The sequence below is a fragment of the Zonotrichia albicollis genome, chromosome 16 (assembly GCF_047830755.1).
Source record: "Zonotrichia albicollis isolate bZonAlb1 chromosome 16, bZonAlb1.hap1, whole genome shotgun sequence".
Taxonomy (NCBI): Eukaryota; Metazoa; Chordata; class Aves; order Passeriformes; family Passerellidae; genus Zonotrichia; species Zonotrichia albicollis.
The window spans coordinates 12615312-12634959 of record NC_133834.1 but is presented as its reverse complement, the minus strand read 5'-3'; the positions used below and the strand labels follow the sequence as shown (position 1 = coordinate 12634959).

General features: G+C 41.4%; 1 protein-coding gene across 37 annotated transcripts in view; it reads left to right on the top strand.

Moving 5' to 3' along the window:
- The window catches only part of RBFOX1 (RNA binding fox-1 homolog 1), a 1150782-nt gene that overhangs the window by 510073 nt on the left and 621061 nt on the right, over positions 1 to 19648 (top strand). For 2 of the 37 annotated variants that reach the window (XM_074553036.1, XM_074553031.1), the window contains exon 1: positions 17028 to 17172. The exons of 34 other annotated variants lie outside the window; for them this stretch is intronic. In XM_074553036.1, coding sequence (XP_074409137.1) covers positions 17134 to 17172 — 39 coding nt within the window. In that variant the 5' untranslated portion in view covers positions 17028 to 17133. Of the gene's footprint in view, positions 1 to 17020; positions 17173 to 19648 lie in introns of those variants that run through there. One more of the 37 variants, XM_074553027.1, reaches the window with a different exon arrangement.

Here is a 19648-nt window from a genome sequence, read left to right as displayed (position 1 = left end):
ATAGACTTTCTTTCTGTAACCTAAGCAATATTCCAGAAAAAAAAAACTTGGGTCATCATTGGTGTTAGGTTTGAAAATATCACTGGAAAATGAAGTCCTGTACTTTGTTGCTGGAGATGAGATTTTTTTTTTTTTTTTTAGTCTTAGGTTCTGGTTTTCCTGTCTCTCAGTTAATTTATGTGATAATTACCACCACAGCTGACTGACCAAAATCTTTAATGATAAAACTATAGGAGCCCAGGCCCCATGGTGGGAGTGAGCTATTAGTGCCTCTACGTGTGAGACACACAGAGTGCTTTTCCTTCTCAGATTTCCCTTCAGCTCAGTGCAAATTGCAGTGTCACAAAGCACTGCCTGCTCCTCCATCCCAGCTCTACCTGGGGTTTTGTGCCAGGGGTAGCATTTCCAACCTGCTGGTCCCACAGTTTCTGCAGTATAGAAACACAGGTTTTGTTAAGGGGATTTTTACAGGTTTATATGAAAACATGTCTTCATTCTGCTTTGAAGTTTTTTTACACATTAGTATAAAATTACTGCAAGTATTTCTCAGCTATGTGGGCATCAATCTAATCTTACCACTTCAATTTGCAAGAGAATTGCAGTGTCACAAAGCACTGCCTGCTCCTCCATCCCAGCTCTGCCTGGGGTTCTCTGCCAGGGGTAGCACTTCCATCCTATCCCACAGTTTTTGCAGTATAGAAAGAAAGGTTTTGTTATGGGCTCTTTTCAGGTTTATATGAAAATATGTCTTCATTCTGCTTTGAGGATTTTTAAACAATTAGTATAAAAATACATACTGCCAACATTTCTCAGCTATGTAGGCACCAATTTAATCTTACCACTTTAGTTTGCAAGACAATTTCAGTGTCACAAAACACTGCCTGCTCCTCCATCCCAGCTCTGCCAGGGGAAGCATTTCCATCCTGATCCCACAGTTTCTGCAGAATCAACTCCCACTTGGGAGGGCAGGAATTGCAAACAGAGGCTGCTCAGCTGCAGGAACCTCTCCGAACTGGCTGGGCAGTGCCAGCTCTGGAAGGTGCTGAGCTATGCTGATGTGCACAAAAGGCTGGGTTGGCCATATTTCCATCTTTTTCACACTTGATGGCTTATGGTCCAACAGTTCTGTGCTATATATTATCTGTAAAAAGTGATTTCCCAGGTTGAACTTAAGAAATGCTGAATTATTGATGCATTTTAAGCATGCATTAATGGCTTGGATGTGAATTTCTATATTTAACATAACCACTAATAATCTGGGCCTGCTTAGGAAAGAGTATGGTCAATTATTTTTCCCATTATCTAATGTTTGTTTCAGTAAAAACATGATTTATAGTCATCTGATTTATTGAAATATGAGGGTTTTTTGGCAATTTTAGTACTGTGGAACAGAATGTGCTTATTAATTGCCATGACCTAAGGATGAGTTGAATCAAATTGTTGTCCTTGCTAATGGCTGAATGCCTGCACACCAAAAAAAAAAACCCTGAAACAGATCTTTGAAATTATTGAGCCATTGGTTGTTTCAGAGCAGTAATATCACTGCTTCCACAAAAAACAATCTTCACTCTGGAGCCTGGATATAGAACATCCAGAATCTCCCAGTATGTTCTACTGGAGCCAAAATAATAGTTTTGGAGTATAGTTAATAGTTTAAATTCCTGGAGTAGGCATGAATATAAAAATAATATTGCTTTTACTGTTGGCTGGATCAGGCTGCTTCTCTGACTGGAGATGAATTGGATTTTGTAGAGCTTTGTTTGCAAAAAAGACCAAACAAATGTGGTGTGGTGAGCTGGGCAACTGCGGGACCAACATTTAGGGGAAGAGGAGAGCCCTGCAAAGGGCAGCCCTGCTGCCTGGGTAATTCTCTCCATCCAAGACACTGCCTTGGGGTCCCACACAGCATTAGGGAAGTCAGGAAAGAGCTGCTGCAGCCTCCTTCCCACTCAGAAGCCTTCTCTAGTTAAAAAAAAAGAAAAAAAAACTACCCTGAAATCTCGATTTTACACTGCCTGTCAGGGGCTAGGAAATTGATTGGCAATGCTGATACCAACTTAAGTTTGCTTTTAAAATCGACAATCTATTTGCAAGCCAGAGCAAGATAGGCAAGGTTTCAAAAGCAGAGTGCCAGAAGGATTCTCATGGCCAGGCCAGCAGGGAAAGATTTCTTTGAGGCACTTCATGAGACAAGTGGCTTCTCTGGCATCAGAGTTTGTCCTGGTGCCAGAAGCCTTCCTGTGACAACAAGGCATGAAATTCCCCTCCAGCCTGGCATCGAGCTGGATTTGCTCAGTGTGGTAGGGACAGCCAGTTAAATAATACAAAGTGATTTTCAGCAAGTTTTACACACCTTATCTAGTTGATATCCTTAGGGCCATTCTGGTACACTTTACTGCTTTTTAGTGATAGGGATTTTTTTTCCCTTGTGTAAAAAAATAACACTTTACTCTTAATGAAACACTGTTGTGTCACTGAGGATGGGATGTTGGCTTGTGGAACCAGACTCCAGTGTGTAAAGCTAAGGGCTAGATGAGCCATTTTAACATTCCCTGCAGAACTACTGCTCTGAATGTAGGCTGCAGGTAATAAAAGTTGCTGTGTGTTATTTTGCACAGAAAAAGAGGGAAATCCCTTTGATTTCTTTTATTCTTGAAGCAGTGTTATGGGAGTGTTCAGTCTGTTCTTTGGGGATGCTCCATACAGTGTTGGCACTTCCTAGCTAATTTCTGCTTTTAAAAAAACCTTTAAAACCAAAATTAACAAAGCCAGCTCCACCACACCCTAACAAACCCATCCACTACAACTCCCAGCCTCACTGGCCTTGAGAATAAATCCCCTTCTACATTTTTAAACCAGAAAATGAATTTTACAGTTGCAGCACTTTTATTAAGCTGCAAAACATGATCCCCACCTCCCATTGCCTGCCTTCTGTACAAATGAAGTGGCATTTGAAGAAAAAGATGTCATTTGGTACCTTAGGAAAACAGGGTGGTAAGGAGTCGTTTCTGGTACATTCTTCATGTTCTCACTGGGGTTGGAAACTTTTAATAGTCCTTGTGAGAAAGGCATCAAAGCCTGAAGGATGAAACAATAAGAGAGGGAGAGAATAAGCTCGATATTGTTAGAGCTGGCTTTTTCTTGAGGCTGTTTTCGCACTTCCTCAGGCAATAAGATTTAAAAAAAAAAAAAATAGTCTCTAACATGAAACCCACTTCTGGAGTCTGATAAGATAAAGCTAGACAGGCCAAAAAATCTTTATTTCTCTGCAAAGTTATTGGTTCATGTCTCATGTCCACAGATTAAAGAAGAAATTGATCTTGCTTTCAGAAAAAGAATTTTCACAATTGTGCTGATTGTCTAGCATGGGTTAATTTGCTGAGTTCTTTTTCCTCCTCAATGAGTGGACTGGTTTTGTTAAGGGGCTTTTTACAGGTTTATATGAAAAAATGTCTTCATTCTGCTTTGAAGTTTTTTACACGTTAGTATAGAAACATACTGCAAGTATTTCTCAGCTATGTGGGCACCAATCTAATCTTACCACTTCAGTTTGCAAGATAATGTATTTCCTCTTTCATCATTGGATTTAGACTTACTCTTTAAAAATAAAAAGGGAAAAAGGAGATAGGAGACAAGACTTTGCTAAGCTGAAAGAACGTGAAATATTTTTTTTTCTTCCTTGTCTTCCTAAACATACCCAAGTAATTCTCTGACAGGAGAGATGCCAGGAAAAAGTGCAGAAATACCTGTGTAATGACCTTTGCTATTAAAATTAACGTGTGCCTCCTGCACCTGTTCAGAAATGGTTTAACATTCTTCTGCCTGACTTCAGAAACACTGGGTAATTAAACAGTACTTTCAGTGAAGGTCAACTCTGAATTAGTAGTTCATTAAATTATTTGTCATGCTGAATGTTACTCCTGGTCACCAGCAGTAGTGAATTCAAACAAAGAGCAGAGGAATGTCATTTTTTTTTGCTCTCATTGCAGGGAAAATTGCTGTCTGAGCTGTTAGGTCACCCAGCAGGGAGGAGCCCTCATGCCCAGCACAGAAAATCCTTGTTTGCACAGGGATTGCTAGAGGTGGCATGCTCAGAAACATCTCAGGGGTGTGCTGCTGCTTCTGTTTCAGAATATGCATGTAAGAGCTCAATTGTCCTCTTCAGGCCCTGGAAAATCAGTTTGTGTTGGCAAGGGTTTCTCTTGTAGTGTCACACATTTTACACCAGCTATAAGGAGGATGTGTGCCTTTTTATTGTAATTTTACATGGTGGTAAAATTTTGAGATGGAACAAATTATGACTTAGACACCCCCAGATTTAAAGCACCTGCTGAAACTAGCCCAATTCTGAAATGGATAATTAAACCTGACTGTAAATACTGCAGTGTGTCTTGGGGTGTGAACCACTTGGCATCAGATCTTCTCACAGGTGGGAGGCAGCAGTGCATTTCAATGCAGTTCTGATCTGGCTGTTCTCTCTTGCATTTTCAGCACTGGTCTTTGGCAGTTGTTCCCCACAAGGATGGGGATTAGAGCCTGGTGTTCCTCCTAGAGCCTGTAGCACCCACAGCTAGGTGCAGACACAATTTACAGCCTGTTTTCTGTCCATTTTGCACATGGTTTTAGTTCCTTTAGTACTCAAGTAGGCTGTTGTTGCTATAGGACATGAAATAAAATGATGTGCACATGCAGCTCTCCAAGGTAAAAAAGAAGGAAGTTTAATTTCTGACTCCAACATTTATAAATTGCCAAAAGTGACAGCGGATTGGAGAGTGACAGTGCCACCTCTCCAATGACACTGGACAAACCAACAGTGCATCATATTTCTCCTCTTCCATAAAAGAATGTAAACCAATAAGTTATTTACAGAAAGTGTGTGTAAAAGTTCGTTACAAGAATGTAGACATCAGAAGGGTTAGAAAATCTTGAAAAATCAGGCTTTAAAATCCATTTAAAATCAGTGGGAATTTAGGATTATAACCTGTACTCATGCACCCTTAGGTTGATCAGAAGCTCTGGCAGGTGCCAAGACATCCCCTGGTGGCTCTGAGTCCATGGCAGCAGACCCAGAGTGTTGTGTTGTCTTTTTTATTTGGCATGATTATTGTTTGATTTGTGGTTTGGTAGTCCTTTTGGGTTTTTTCTCCCCCTGTTTTAGAGTGACACAGACCTGTCTTTGTTATTTAATTGAGCCAGGTGTTGGTTTATCTGTTTGTTCCTTGGCTATTTCCCTACCAAGTTTCAAACCCGTTCCCCCCACACCCAGTTGTTAACCCCTCCTGTCCCAAGCAGTTTTCCTGCCTTGTATTCCCTGCCTTGTGCTCTACCCCCAGTTCTCCTGATTACTTGAATATTGAGACCTGCCCCCCTTTATAAGCCGTTGTTTGGAGCATGTCCCAGCAGCCTGTCTGTCCCTGTGTCCCTCTGTCCAAGGTGCTGCCTCTGGAGCTGCCCTTGCAGGGACACAGGCAGGGGGACCAGGGTGTGCCCACTCCCATCAGGTGTGCCTGGATTAAAACTGAGCCACAAACAGCTGGGAGAGCTCTGCAATATTTATCAGACTGTACCTGTAATGAAACTCTGCTGTTGGTAATTGCTAGGCGAGATTAAACCTTTCCAAAGACACAGTTGGTGCATACTAATGTCGTGTTCTCCAGAGGAGGGGACCTCAGGAGAGCTGGGGAGGGAAGGAGGAGGAAAACCTGTCAGTGCTCAGGGGCTGTGATACCAGGGAAAACCTCATTATTTGTTCAAGGCACCAGCACAGGATTTCTGTGGGCCAGATCAATCTACAGATGCTCTGTGAAAGAGAATTATTCCAGGGCAGCGCATGTGAAACTCTTCAGATCTGAACTTTGGTCTGCTCTTGAGGGATCTGGGTGGGCATTATTGTTTGGACATTTTTGCTGTGGTATTTACAGAGGGAAAGAAGAAACCTCTGCACTAATGAGGTGATGGAGCTGTTGCATTCTTGCCATCATTCCTGAAGCTGATCCTGATCACTTTGGTTCTCCATGGATGTTAGCAGAGGTTCCCCCTGCACCTTTCAGCAGGAAGGACAGGGATTTTGAATTATCCTGGCTCTGCCCCTCTGGTTGGAGGGGTTTCTGCCACAATTCCCTCTTGTCTCCTGTTGCTCAGGATGTGGGATGGTGGGATGCAGGTGCTTCAGCAGGGGTGGCACCTCCCCGAGCTGCCTTCAAATTCATGCCTAGAAAATACATTTCACAGGGCAGAACAAAGTGTGCATTTTTTAGGCAATTCAATCTCTTTCCAAAAAGACAGTTTGGGAGAGGAATCTTGTGTTAACAAGCCACAGAACAGTGGGGACGGGAGGGAAAGGTTTTCCACCAGAGCCCAGGGAAGGCTCTGGGGCTGTGGGGGACTCTTGGGTCAGGGAACTCTGCCACAGCCAACAGAATTCTTTGGAAAGATTGGTAATACCAGAGTTCCAGGGCCAGATTAGGAATTTCCAGCCCAAGCTGCAGTGGGATGGAGGCTCCCGTGCACTCAGACTGTCCTGGCTGTGGGTAGGGAATGTCCAGTGGCACAAGGTGGCAGCTGAGGTGTTCTGAGGACATCACCCACAAGGAAACTGCTGTGGGGGACAACCCAAAAACTGCAGTTGGTTCCTCTCTACATGAAGAATATAAGGTAGAGATCAAGTGCTGACCCTTTTTCAATGCCCAGTGCTAATGTGTAGATGGCAGCATAGTCCAAACTCCATGTATCCCTTAAAATTTTTATATTTATTATTTATATGTTTTGCAAAAATCCACACGGAATAAACAAGGGAATAAGTAAAGCATGTCACATATTTGAATGGGAAGGCCAATAGATGGATGGTACAAATTACCAAGTTCTTTATGTCTGGTTTCTTGAATAAGAATAGTTACATTTTATTAATGTATATTCAGGCAAAGCTATATCTACACACTAAATCAATTGCTTTTGAACAAAGTATTAAAACAAAGTAGAAAAGAGTATTTTAGATGGAAACGTCAAAAAATCTTTGCAAGGCTCACTGAAGAGATATTAAATTTTCTGTGGACTTTATGAATTTATGTCCATTAGAAACTCCCAAATTCTAAATTACTTCTAAATTATATAATCTCTTAGGGTAAAAAAAAATCCAAGTTTTCATTTATATATATATTAAAATTACAGCTGAGATCCATGATTTTATTGTAGTGCCTCAATCCCATTAACACTGAGAGAAGTTAGATATTTAGATATCTTTGTGGAGAAATCCTACAAAATGAGGTTTTTAATGGACAATTTAATGAAAGTGCTGCTGTGTGTGCAACAGCTGACAAAAAAAAAGCAAGCAAACCCCTGGAAAAATGGAACAAAGAGGGATGGAAAACAGTTCTGAAGATTTATTATGTTATGAAATCAATTTAGGAAGGGGAAATACTGGGTGAGGAGGACATTCAGTATTTGTGGTGTTTGTGCAGCCTCTGTCTCTGGGGTTAATTCCAGCGGGCTGTGCTGTCCTGTCCATCAGCCCTGCTGGGACTGGCCTTGCCCTGAGCTGGGATTTCACAGCTGCCACTCTCATCCCTCTGCTGCTGCTTGGTGGCTTCAAGGAAAAGGAGAGCAGGCAGCAATCTGTGGGTGTCAGGTAACATCTGTCACCTAAAAAATCACCCTGCCCAGCCCTGAGTGAAATATAATTGATATTTTCTTATATTTGCAGAGTTCCCAGATGAAGGCAGGAATGATGAGTCTGACTCCATGTTCTCACAAGGCTAATTTATTATTTCATGATACTATATTATATTAAAGAATGCTATACTATACTAAAGAATGCAGAAAGGATTCTTACAGAAGGCTAAAAAGATAATAATGAAAACTCCTGACTTTTTCCAGAGTCCTGACACAGCTTGGCCCTGATTGGCCAAAGAGTGAAAACAACTCCCAGCAGAATCCAATGGAACAATCACCTGTGGGTAAACAATCTCCAAACACATTCCACATGAGCACAGCACAGGAGAAGCAAATGAGATAAGAATTGTTTTCCTTTTCTCTGAGGCATCTCAGCTTCCCAGGAGAAAAATCCTGGGTGAAGGGATTTGTCAGAAAATATGACAGTGGCAATATACCTCACAATATTTTATAAAATGGTCCTATTATATGTGTTATATAAAAATGCAGGCCAAGGTTTCCCTTTGGAATTCCTTAATCAAAATGAGGAATATACTGACTCTGCCAGGCAGCTGGAAGAGATGTTGAAATAGAGAATTTAATCCTCTTTTTCTGGGTTTTCTGTTGGTTTTCTGCAAGCCCCCACTGGCAGGGAAGCACTGCTGTGTTTCCTGAGCAGCACTGATGCTTCCCATGTCTTGGACACAGTTTTAGCCTAAAGCCCCTGGAAATGCTCTGGGAGCAGCTCTGTGCTGTAGAGGGAGAATGAGAAAACTGCCAATAAGAGTTGTTTGCAAGGCCAGGATGAGTCAACATAGGAAAGTACACTTGCTTTTGTGGTGTTCTTTATGATTCTGTGTTTCTAAATTCCCTGAAAAAGGTTCCTTGAAGAAGTTTAGGGATTGCCTGGGAAGAAAAAAAGTTCTGCTATGAATTTTTCAGGAAATCCTCTCATGATTAATCTCTGTTTATACTTGAAATTTCTGTTCCCAGACAGATTTTCCCCATGTTAAAGAAATTATTCTGTAGGAAAGAACAGAATGTCTGAGAAAGACAGCAAACACACACCTAAAATGGTAATTTAGTTATGATGGTTTTGTGCTGTGCTTACATCTGTGTTCCCAAGGGCTGATTTGATTATGTAGCAGTTTCTTCTTAGAATAAACCAGCATGTTTAGGAAGGCATTGACTCATGGCAAAGCTAAAACTGACAACAGTTAAATGTAACTCCTTCCATTAGCAATAATGGAATTCATGTTGTATCATTATCATGGTTGGAAAGCCTGTCAAGAAAGAAAAAAAAAAAAAAAAGCACTGCACAGCATTGATTTATGTGGTTTTTATGTTGAGAGCATGTGTTGGTGATCCCAGCTGGACTATAAAGGGCACAGGCATTCCATTGCCAAGATTTAGGTGCCATTTAAAAGTACAAAATCAGGTTTGGAGGCAAGGGTTGAAGTTAAATCTTGACAGCACACAGAAAATAAAATTGTGTAATGAGAAGAAAGAAAAGACACTAGGGAGAGGGCAGAAAAAAAATTCTTTAACATCAGAAATCCTTTATGGAATAAAAAGGGGCACAATAAAATATGTTTAAGTCCAAGGGGGTAGCTGATGCCAGGCAGTGGGAGAATGTCTGGTGAATTTTGGGGTTGCACACTGAAAATTCACCAGCTGAACTGGTGAGAGCACGGTGCTGATGCCACCAAGGTCATGGATGTCAGCTGTGTGTCAGTGATGCACTGAAGAGCTGGGCTCAGAAATCCCTGTGGGTCCCTTCCAGCCTAGAATATTCTGTGGAATCCCCCTCAGCAGTGGCCTTGCTGTCTGAAATATCTGGGCAGAAATGCAGTGGCTGCAGCTGAGCCTGTGGTGGCTGATGCAAAGAAAAGTGAGTGAAGAACTTGGGAGGAAAGGAGGATTGTATGGCTTGGGCTGTGAGCTGGTGAAAAGTGTGGGCTTGGGCTGAGAACAGAAAAATAACTTTATTTACAACAAATGGGGTCATTCCCAATGGAAAGATGAAAAGAGATCTATTTTCTCGAGATGAGTCCAGGGGTACAGGATACTATGGTTCCAATCTTGACTTTGAATTGGACCCAAGAACAGTAATAAAACCAAAATTGTTCAAATCATTTAAGAAGAAAAATCCCTTCTGTGCTCATGCTCCCTATTTAAATTTCCTTAAAACAGCATTTCCCTCTTCTACCTGTGCTGCTGAGTTTTTAATACATCTATTTAAATGCAAATTTTGACTTTTGGTCTGTAATCACAAAAATGTTTGACACATAAATTTTTATCAGCAATGTAATTTTATAGAGGAGCAGTAATGGAGTGGTAGGCCACAAATAGCAGGGTAATGCATTGCTCACCCAGTTCCAGTGTGGGGAAGTGCTCCAGTGTCAGATTGTTTCCGCAATGCTCAACTTACTGAGATGCATGTGGAACTCTAGAGAACTTTTTAACTGTACTTGGAGTGTTTGCTTGTGTACCAAAAGCTCCCTGAGGACCATCATTTCTTTGTGTGCCCTGAATTGCTGCCATGGCAGTGCTAACAGCTGTATCTTCAAGAAGGGAAGGATTTTTTCCAGCCCAGCAATTTTTTCTCTTTCTCAGTGGGTTTATTGCCTGGGTAGGACAATGTTTTACCAGTGTGTTGCCAAATCCAGTGCTGGTTACTCTTTGCTGGCTGCTGAGTGTGTGGTTTGTATTTCATCTTTGCCCACTCCCATCAGACCCCAGTCCCTGTCTGGGGTGTTGGTGGCCACCTGTGGGAAATAGAAAGATAGAAACTTCCACAGACACTGAAGGGTTTGGTCTGCAGCCTTGGGAGAAGCTTGGATTGGTGTAAAAATTCAATACACAGACATTAAGTAGAAAAATTATAAAGTTGTGTTTATACTTTGGTTATAAGTAAGAATATACTTACTTACAGCTAAAGTATAAACTTTTTAATTCTTACTTATAAGTAAGAATTTACTTGCTTTGGTTATAACTAAGAATATGCGTTAGGTAAGTGAGAAACTGCATTGATAAGATGGTGAAGGGTTTATAGTGTAGGGGTGTGGTTGTGTAGAGTAAGCAAAGAGTTTAGAAGTTTTGTGTGCATGTGAGACAGAAACCTGTTGGATGAAAGTATGTACAATGCATCAAAATTAAGCAAAGGTGATAGGACAGAAAAGCAAAATAAACTTTGTGGCAATTGTCCATTGGGTTAGAAAGTTCTGTATTGCCTTGTAACAGAGAACTTGTGATCACACTGAGCTATGGCTGACTGCTTGCTCTCACAGATCTCACAGCCTCTGAGCCTGATGTTTGTGTGAGTAATAAATCCTCCTTAGCCTGATGATGGTGCCATCCCTTCATTAACAGCAGTGATAATCACAGCCACCAGCCCTGGTGTCCCTGCCAGGGCCACATCTGCTGAGCAGGGCCACAGCTGCAGCAGTGACAGAGCTCCAGCTGCAGCAGGCAGGGCCTGTTTGGCAGAGCTGTCTGTCCTGCTGTCTGTCTGTCCTGCTGTCTGCTGGGCTGAGCAGCCACAGCAGGCCAGGCCAGGAGTGCCTTTGGCTCAGGGGTTGGCACAGCTGGGGTGGCCCTGCAGCCATGGGAGCTGCTGTGCTTGGACAGCCACACATTCTGCCCTGTGAATCTCAGACTATCCTGAGCTGGCAGAGACCCTCAGGATCATCCAGGGCAGCTCCTGTTCCTGCACAGACCCCCCGACACTCCCACCCTGTGCCCGAGCACTGCCCAAGCTCTCCTGGAGCTGTGGCAGCCTCGGGGCTGTGCCCATTGCCAGGGCATCCCTGGGCAGTGCCAGCACCTCTGGGGGAAGAACCTTTCCCAAAATCCAGCCTGACCCTGCCCTGCCCAGCTCCAGCTGTTCCCTGTTCCAGGGGGCAGAGATTGGAGCTGCCCCTTCACTGCCCTTCATGAGGATGTTGGAGACCACAGTGAGATTCCCCTCAGGCTCCTCCAGGCTGAACAGAACAAGTTCAGCTGCTCCTCTCCAGTCCTTCCCCATCCTTGTGGCCTCCTCTGGAAGCTCTCCAATGGTTTCATGTGTTTTCTGTGCTGGTGTCCCAAGCTGCACCCAGAATTTAAGATGAGGCAGAGTTAGGAAATGCTGTTTTCACATGGGTATTGGCAGGTCAGACACAGGGCAGGGCAGAGCATGGTGCCAGGCATGAAAAGAGTGTTAATCCCACTCATGACTTCTGAGGGATCAATAATATCTGAACATAAATTCATTTTAAACACTATACCCCCAGTGTGAGCCAAGTCTGTGCCTCCCTGTGATAGCAGGCTTATATTTACTTAATTCTAGTATTAAGTGAATGTAGTTGGCTGCTTTCATTTTACTTATTGTTCAAAATAATTCCTATACTATGGCAAGGATCAATACTTAATGTCAGATATTTTATTGTACTTTCAGTTACAGAAGATAACACACCTTAGGTTCTGCACATTCTGCATTTTGTGTTCCCTAGATGCCCTGGCATTAATTACGTACTTCAGATTGCAAATGACAGAGGATCTGAAGGGCACTGTGCTTGCTACATTTTCATTCACATCATCTCTATTTTCTGAATTTTAGACAGGTTACAAAGTATTACTGAGGATTTGAGCAGTGTTGAAGCCATTTAAATACAGCAGTAACATATCAAGTGTATCAAATAGTTCCTCACTGTTTGGCAAAGGACAAGAAATTTGGAGAGGAGGAAAATCTTGAACCAAAAGCTGTTTGACTGCATCAAGAGTCTGGAGAAATGATTTTTTACACACTTCACTCAGTGCTGACTTTGCTGCTCACTGAAATGTCCTGGGGCTGTTTCATTGTCACTCCTCTCTCCTGACTGGCTTTGCTTTGCTCTGCTAAAATCTGTTTATTCACTGCTGCTGAGGCTGGAGTGGCCTGGATCATTAGCTACCTGTTCAAGGTTAACTTTTTGTGCTGAAATGGCTTTTTGTGAAACACCTTTTAAGGTTTTGAAAATACTAGGCATTGTCTTACCTAAAAACCTGAGATTTGAGTGCAACCTCATCATATTTTTAGTGAGAATAAGATTTTTCTCTCTTTCCTCCTCTCTCTCAGTGTTGTAAAAAACTCACATTATTTTTAGTCCATTTCTCCTTTATTCATGTGCAAGAACAACAAATGTCCTGAGTATATCTGTGAAGTGCTTTACTTTCCAAGCACTTATCTAATTTGCTGGACACTAATGTTTAAATGCTTGCATATTGAAAAAAACCACAAGTGTTTGTATATTCAGAAATACTACACTAGTGATTTTCACTCCTCATTCTGGCCAACCTTTTTTCTCTTAAGCACTAAGCAAATTTCAAAGTGTAGCCATGCAATTTTTATAATAATTTTGACACTGGAAATTAATTGTAGTCTTGATCAAGATACTTCTTCAATGACACTGCCACACAGACCAGATTTCCTATAGAAGGTTGTGACTAGTGTCAGCCAGTTTCTCTTTATTTATGCTGGCCCTTATTTAGATTTTTATCCATGCTATGGCCTCAGGTTTTGGATATTGTCTTCACCAGTCTGGATCTTGAGAATTTGTGTTCTCAAGTCATCAAAGCAGAGGGATGTTGGTCTGCCAGCTCAGAGCAGCATCTGGAGCTGCAGGTGCAGCACCAGGAGCATCCCCTGCACCTCCTAAGGTCCAGGAGGATTTCCAGATCATGAAATGGTCCCCATGAGCCACTCTGGGACACCAGCTTTAATACAATTAACCTTCTTGACCCTCCTTATCATGTTTTGCCTTTTAAATTACCTGATTTTCCAGCTTAACATGTAGTAAACACTTCATTAGTCATTTTGGTCATGGTGTATTTGAAGGAGGGATGGAAGTGGAGGAAAGGGCTCACAGCAGCTAAAGCCAAATCAGGGGTACAGCCCACATGAAATTCAGGAAAAGAGAAATCCTAAGGGGAAGAGAGAACTATTTTTTTTAGCAGTTTGTCCATTTGTGGTGATCTGTGTTGGGGAAGGGGAACCCTGTTCTTGCCAGACACTGAAGGAAGCTCTCTGTGCTGGTCTTAGGCTGCAGAGGAGACAGGGCAAAAATGGAATATGAAAATGGAGCTTGCAGGTGACAGCAATGTTTCAGACCCATTTTAAGGTATTTAATATATATTTGCTGCCATGCCTTTTTTAAAAAGCTTGTCAGTGTTTTATTTCAGGTGGGAAAAGTACAGGCAAATAGATGGTTAATGGTGAAACTTCCATCCCCTGCTGTAGGAGAGGAGACAGAACATAGCAAATACCAGTTCTGGATGCAGATTTGTGGGGCTCAGTCCTGTGCCAAGCTGTTGTTCAAGCTGGATTGCTTGCATGTACATAAACCACTCACTGTTTGAGCCAGTGCCTGGATGGAATCCTTAGGATGGAATGAGCAGCTGGCCAGAGGGATGGGGCAGTGCTAGTGAACTCGTGATGTCTTCACAGGGCTCAAAGTTCCTCCTGGTGGTGTCAGGGCTGAGAAGTTTGTGAGCTCCACAGTGGCACAGCCTGTGAGTGAGCTCTGCTGCTTTGGGATCCGTGTGGATCAAGGCACTCACAGTAAATATTGGTCCTGTCAGTTCATGGGAGAGGCTTCTGCAGTGTTGGGATGCTGAACTGTAAATAAAGGAGCAAGAGGATAAAAAGGAATAGAAATAGGTGTATTTCTTCCTCTTGCACAGCCCTCACAAAGCATTGCTGGGTTTATCCCTGTTGGCAAAGCTGAGTTATTTTTATAATTACTGCACTTGTGCACCTCTCAGCTGGGCTTAGTAGAAGTTCACTAGGTAGAAGTAAAGTTGTGCGTGCTAGCAAGCCAAAATCCAAAATACCAGCAGGTCTGAATGCAAAACCAAAATTTTTAAGAGAAAAATCTGAGAAATAAAGCATCTACTTTTACTTTAGTGTTAGGACTCTTATAGCTATAAATCCAAATTCACTGCCATTACTCATCTCTCTAAGGTGTTGATTTTATAGAAGTGATGCTAGGGAAACAACCTACCCAAAAGTGAATTAAAATCTAAATCTTAAGTTATCACACAAATGTTTGCTATTTATACTGTCCATCTGTCTATGGTGCCTGACAGATAATCAATATACTCTTACTAAAAAAAAAAATAAATCCTGTTGCTTTGGAGAAACACAGCACTGAGCCCAGCCAGAAGTTCCTGTAATACCTCTGAGCATTGCTGCATTTGCAAAGTGGGCTGAGAAATAAGGGCAGATGAATATTTTCTAATAACTGAATAGTCAAATAGTGGGATTGAAAGCAAGAAGAAAACATCTGTGTCCTAAACTCTGTGTTCTTGAGCAAGGCTCCTTGGGGCTGCAAGGAGTGGGCAGTGCTGCCTGCTCTCAGTTGCACTAACACTGATTTATTTGTGTTTTTTGCGTGGGGGAAATGTTTGCATTTTGCTGCTGAGGTTTGGAAGAAATTCAGCTTTTCTTGCTTGGTGATCAGCAAGCTGTTGTGTGGAGCTCAGTTATTATGGCTCCAGTTTCTCCCTCCTCATGGGCATTTCTGTTGAAATTTGGGACTTTTCAGGGGGCTGGTTTCAGTGGGAGGTTGGTGCTGTCTTTTGGTGGAAAGAATGCCTAAACTCCAGCTTCTGCAGATGACTCATGGATCACAGCTAATCAGAGTCACAGTGCTTCTTCATACATCTGATTATCTATGTTTGTAGCAGGCTTATTTTCATTAGGGAAGCAAACTCTAAAGCTATAATAATCCAGTAAATTATTATGTACAATTGTATAGATGTGAGCTGAATTTTTTATTTGGTATCAAAGAGAAATGGTCACTGTAATGAAACAAATTCTACTTGTATTTGTGCAAATCCATGAACAACTAAATATGTAAAACAAAACATTTTTTCTCATTTATTTTTTCAGGTTTTGCAGAATGCTATTTTTTGTCTGTTTTTTAGCTCATTATAAACTTCTGTGGTAGAATCTTCCAGCTGAATCTGGAAGGGTTTTGCAGGTCTTTGAAGTACAAGCCTTTATCTAGTTTGGGATGCATGGCTCTTCTTAGCAAGTTAATAGAATCTACGTCCTGAGACATTACAGGGTAAAATGTTAAATAAATTCATTGTTATTGCATTAAATCTCAGGGGAAAAAATGGCCAGTTTGGAAAGAAAATTTTTGTTATTGAGTGGCTTTTCAGGGTTTTGAGGGCTCAGCCAAAACAAAATTGAAATAGTTATAATGGAAAAAAACCTGCAGCACACAAGTTCTATTTAGTTCTCCTAGTGAGGCATTTTTAATCTTTTCGAGGGTGAGTTTGAGAGTTAATTGTTGATTTTGTCAGTTTTATAAGCACACCAACATAATGAATTTTTGACCTGCTGAAAGAACAACGAGCAAGTTCAGCTTTGAATTTTCAGGAGTGTGGTTGGTCTGCTTTGGCATTATTTGGTTCAGAGCTAAGAGCAGCCCACCCTCAGGACTCTGCTGCTGTTTGAAAAAAAACCATCAATGCTGTGACAGCAGTGCCTGCATGAGCAGCTGCTTTAAACACATCAATAGTGAATAAAAGTGTTGGGTACATTAAAAATGGACCTAAAAGCAGAGGGGGAGGAGGTGCCTTTGACTGGTGGTGGGGAATAAGTCCTGTTGATTTTGGTGGTTTGGCTGTAATTGATCCCACATTGTGCAGCAGCAGAAACCCACGGAGGCATCCAGAAGTTACCTGTAAGTAGCTGGGTTTGCAGAGGGAGACCTTTTATCCCTGCCATTTGTCTCTGGCTGTGCCAGGGGTGTCTGGGGGCTCTGCTGCAGGTGTCTCTGGTGTGCAGCCCTTGGCAAATTCATCCTTTGTGCCCCTGGAGCTGCCCCCAGCAGGCTGCAGAGGGGCAGCAGCCTCTGCTTTTATTCTTATCGTACTGGCACACAGAAAATGCCCAAAATACCTCGTGCAAAACAAACAAAAGGTGCCTAGAATATTTAGTGATTGATTTTGCAATTAGAAATTTGCTGGTCATTGTCCTGCCCCGGGACAGATTTCAGAGTAGTGATTGAAGCCAGAACGGAAGAGACGACGTCTTTTAAAGTCGTTCTGTCAAATTATTTAAATTAGTTTAAAGGGCAGTTCATCCAATTTCAGAAAATACTGCTTGTGTCTTTTCCCACTGCTCCTGGATTTTGAAAAGTTATTGCTGATGTCTCAGGGAAAGGATTCCAAGTGCAGCGAGAGAGCAAGCAGCTCCCTGCACAAACACACAGCGCCGGTTCTGCATGAGAAGCAGCGCTGAACTTCCTGGGAAGAGTATTTTGAGCAGGTCCAGTTGATAAGCACTCCAGAATCAATATTTCATGTTATTCCACTATACAAATATAACACTGATAGCGGCAGCACTACAAGAGGCTGGAAACAAGTCAATGTCACAGGCAGTTGGCATTCAGGCTGCATGTCCAGCAGGCAGCTCCTGCAGCTCTGGCTGTGCTTTGGGCAGGGCACCGTGTGATGGAGTGGCAGCGCCAGCCATGCTCACAGCACCTCTGGGTAAGTCTTCCTCACCTTCTGCCCCCTTTACTGGAGCCATACTGGGAAATTTCTATAGAAAGGCTGATGCTGAGTTTTTCCTCTTTTTCTTGAACTGAATCGCTGTGTTGAAAGGATTGATTTTAATGCCCTGACATCAAAATTTTGTTACTGATCTTGAAATAGACTCAACCGCAAATATTTTGCTCAGGGAATTAACTCTGGTTTTGATTCTCTCACAATAAAAAGTCTGGGAATGCTCTGTAAGGAAGATCAGTGCTCTTTGGCATTTATATTTTTTAGTTAGAGGATGTAGCAATAAGAAGACAGAATAATGAATTGCCAGGGAGGCAGGGAAGTTAGAAGAATATAACTGGTGCTTATGCCCATTATTGTTGCAGGTTTTTGACATTTAAAGTGGTTTGCAACCCTTCTCTTATCAGAGCTAATGCCAGACAATCAGTCACCCTGGCACAGCAGTTCTGTGCCTCACTGTTAGTAATGCTGCTGATAATTGATGTGCAGCAGCAGAATTTATAAATGAAATTAGCTCCCCAAAGTTTAAGTACGACTGTGATTGAAGCAGTAATGATAGAGTTCATGTGAGTACGTTTGCCATTTATCTGAATGTATCATTACCGACAGTGCTTTTTCCTTAACATTTTGTTATCCTTATTCATGTCATTGTTATAGTGTCCTCTCAGATACCTGCAAATTAAACTGACTTGTACTCAATGCTGATCCTTCCTGCCCACCCCTGCACCTCCTTCTCTGGAATTAATTTGTGCAACATTTGATTTTTAAGAACTCTGGGAGCATCTATAACCTAGTCAGAGGAAAGTGCTGTTCAAATAATTGGGGAACAGCTTTGGCTTTCTTGTCAGTGAAGGCTTTTCTATGCTTTGTCAGGAGTATCAGTGTTTTAATTCAATATTATTATTTTTATTCAAAATTCAAAAAGTGGCTTTAGCTACAAATGAAAGTGAATAGACACAGAATTTTTAGCAACCCAGCAATGTTTCAGACTTTGGACTCAAAATCAAGAGAGCCCCACATCACCATGGATTTGATAATATCTTTAGCTAATCCTGGAGACTCTTTTTTTAAAAACTCTTATGAAAAATTACTGAAGGAGACACAATTTTGGTGATGATTTCATGGTAATCTGAAAATAAAGTGATTAAACATGTTTAATCAAATAGATTCTGATTTTTAAAAATCACGTATCTGTTTTCTGTATCTTCAAAACCAGAACTTGATTATCTCATTTTGTGATGGTTTTCTCTTGTTCCAGTTACTTTTTTGCATGTAGAAATTTTAAAGAGCTATAGGACAGAAGGTTTTTGGTATTAGTGAATATCAAAGAATTTGTTAGAGAAAGTTTCATCATCTCCATTCTGCACAGTAAAACTCCAGAAATTCTGTGCAAAGAGGTGAGGTTGGAATAGTTCAAATTACCTTGATTTACTTTAAGGATAGATAAGTAGGAATGGTTTTCTCTTTTTTTGTTTGGTTGGGTTTATTTGTTATCGTTTGCCTTGTTTTTTTTTTTGTTTTACTAGACCAATTTCCCTAATAGACTGTATTGAGATCGGAAAAGGAAAAGATTATATTTGTATGCTTCCCATCACTGGAGTAATTTTTCTGAAATTTCAATAAAGATGGAGGAAAAAAATCCAGTCATTTAAATCAGAAAATATATATAAATTTATAGAAATGCTTGTTTTTAGAAATCCATCCAACCCTCAGCACTGACTTAATTTTAGTTCTCAGAACTGTTTTGCTTTAATCCCTTTCCAGCCATGAATTAAACTGAAGAAAATATTTACAGTGCATCTACTGCATACCAAGGGAATGGCCCACACTTCCTGGCCTGGCTGGTAACTTTTGTGTTTTTTCCTCATGAGGAGGTTGAAATGAATGAACACAAATGTGATTTCAGAAGGTTATGCCTGGTTTCAGTGGTGCTAGTTTCAGTCTCTGCAGCAAAAGAACTGGAGGGCTTCCAGTTTATTCTCTTTTTTAGTATAGAAGATGTCATCTTTGAGCATGTTTAGCAAATTCAATATTTTAAGGACTGACACCAGGATAAAATGGCATCTCCCTTGCTCAAAACATTGTAGAATATCCTATATGCACATGTGGTTCTGCCTTTTTGGCATTGTTTGAATATTGGGACCTAAAGGAGGTAAAAATGTTGTATCTTCTGAGATTTCAGATCTTTGCCTGTTTAGTATTTTGGGGGGATTTTCACCTGGGTTCCTTGCAGGAAGACAGTGGTGTTGGATTTCCTGGACACCTTTATTTTCAAGTGTTCCCTTTAACAACACATAATTTGTGACATCAGGTTTTGGTTGCTTCACTGAATGCAGTTTAGTCTTCTAGTGGTTTATATTTAATTAATAATGTACTAATTGATACACCAGACAAGTTCAAGGACACAACCTCCCCAAGGTTTCACCAGCATCTAATTTATATGAATTTCCTCTAAGTCATG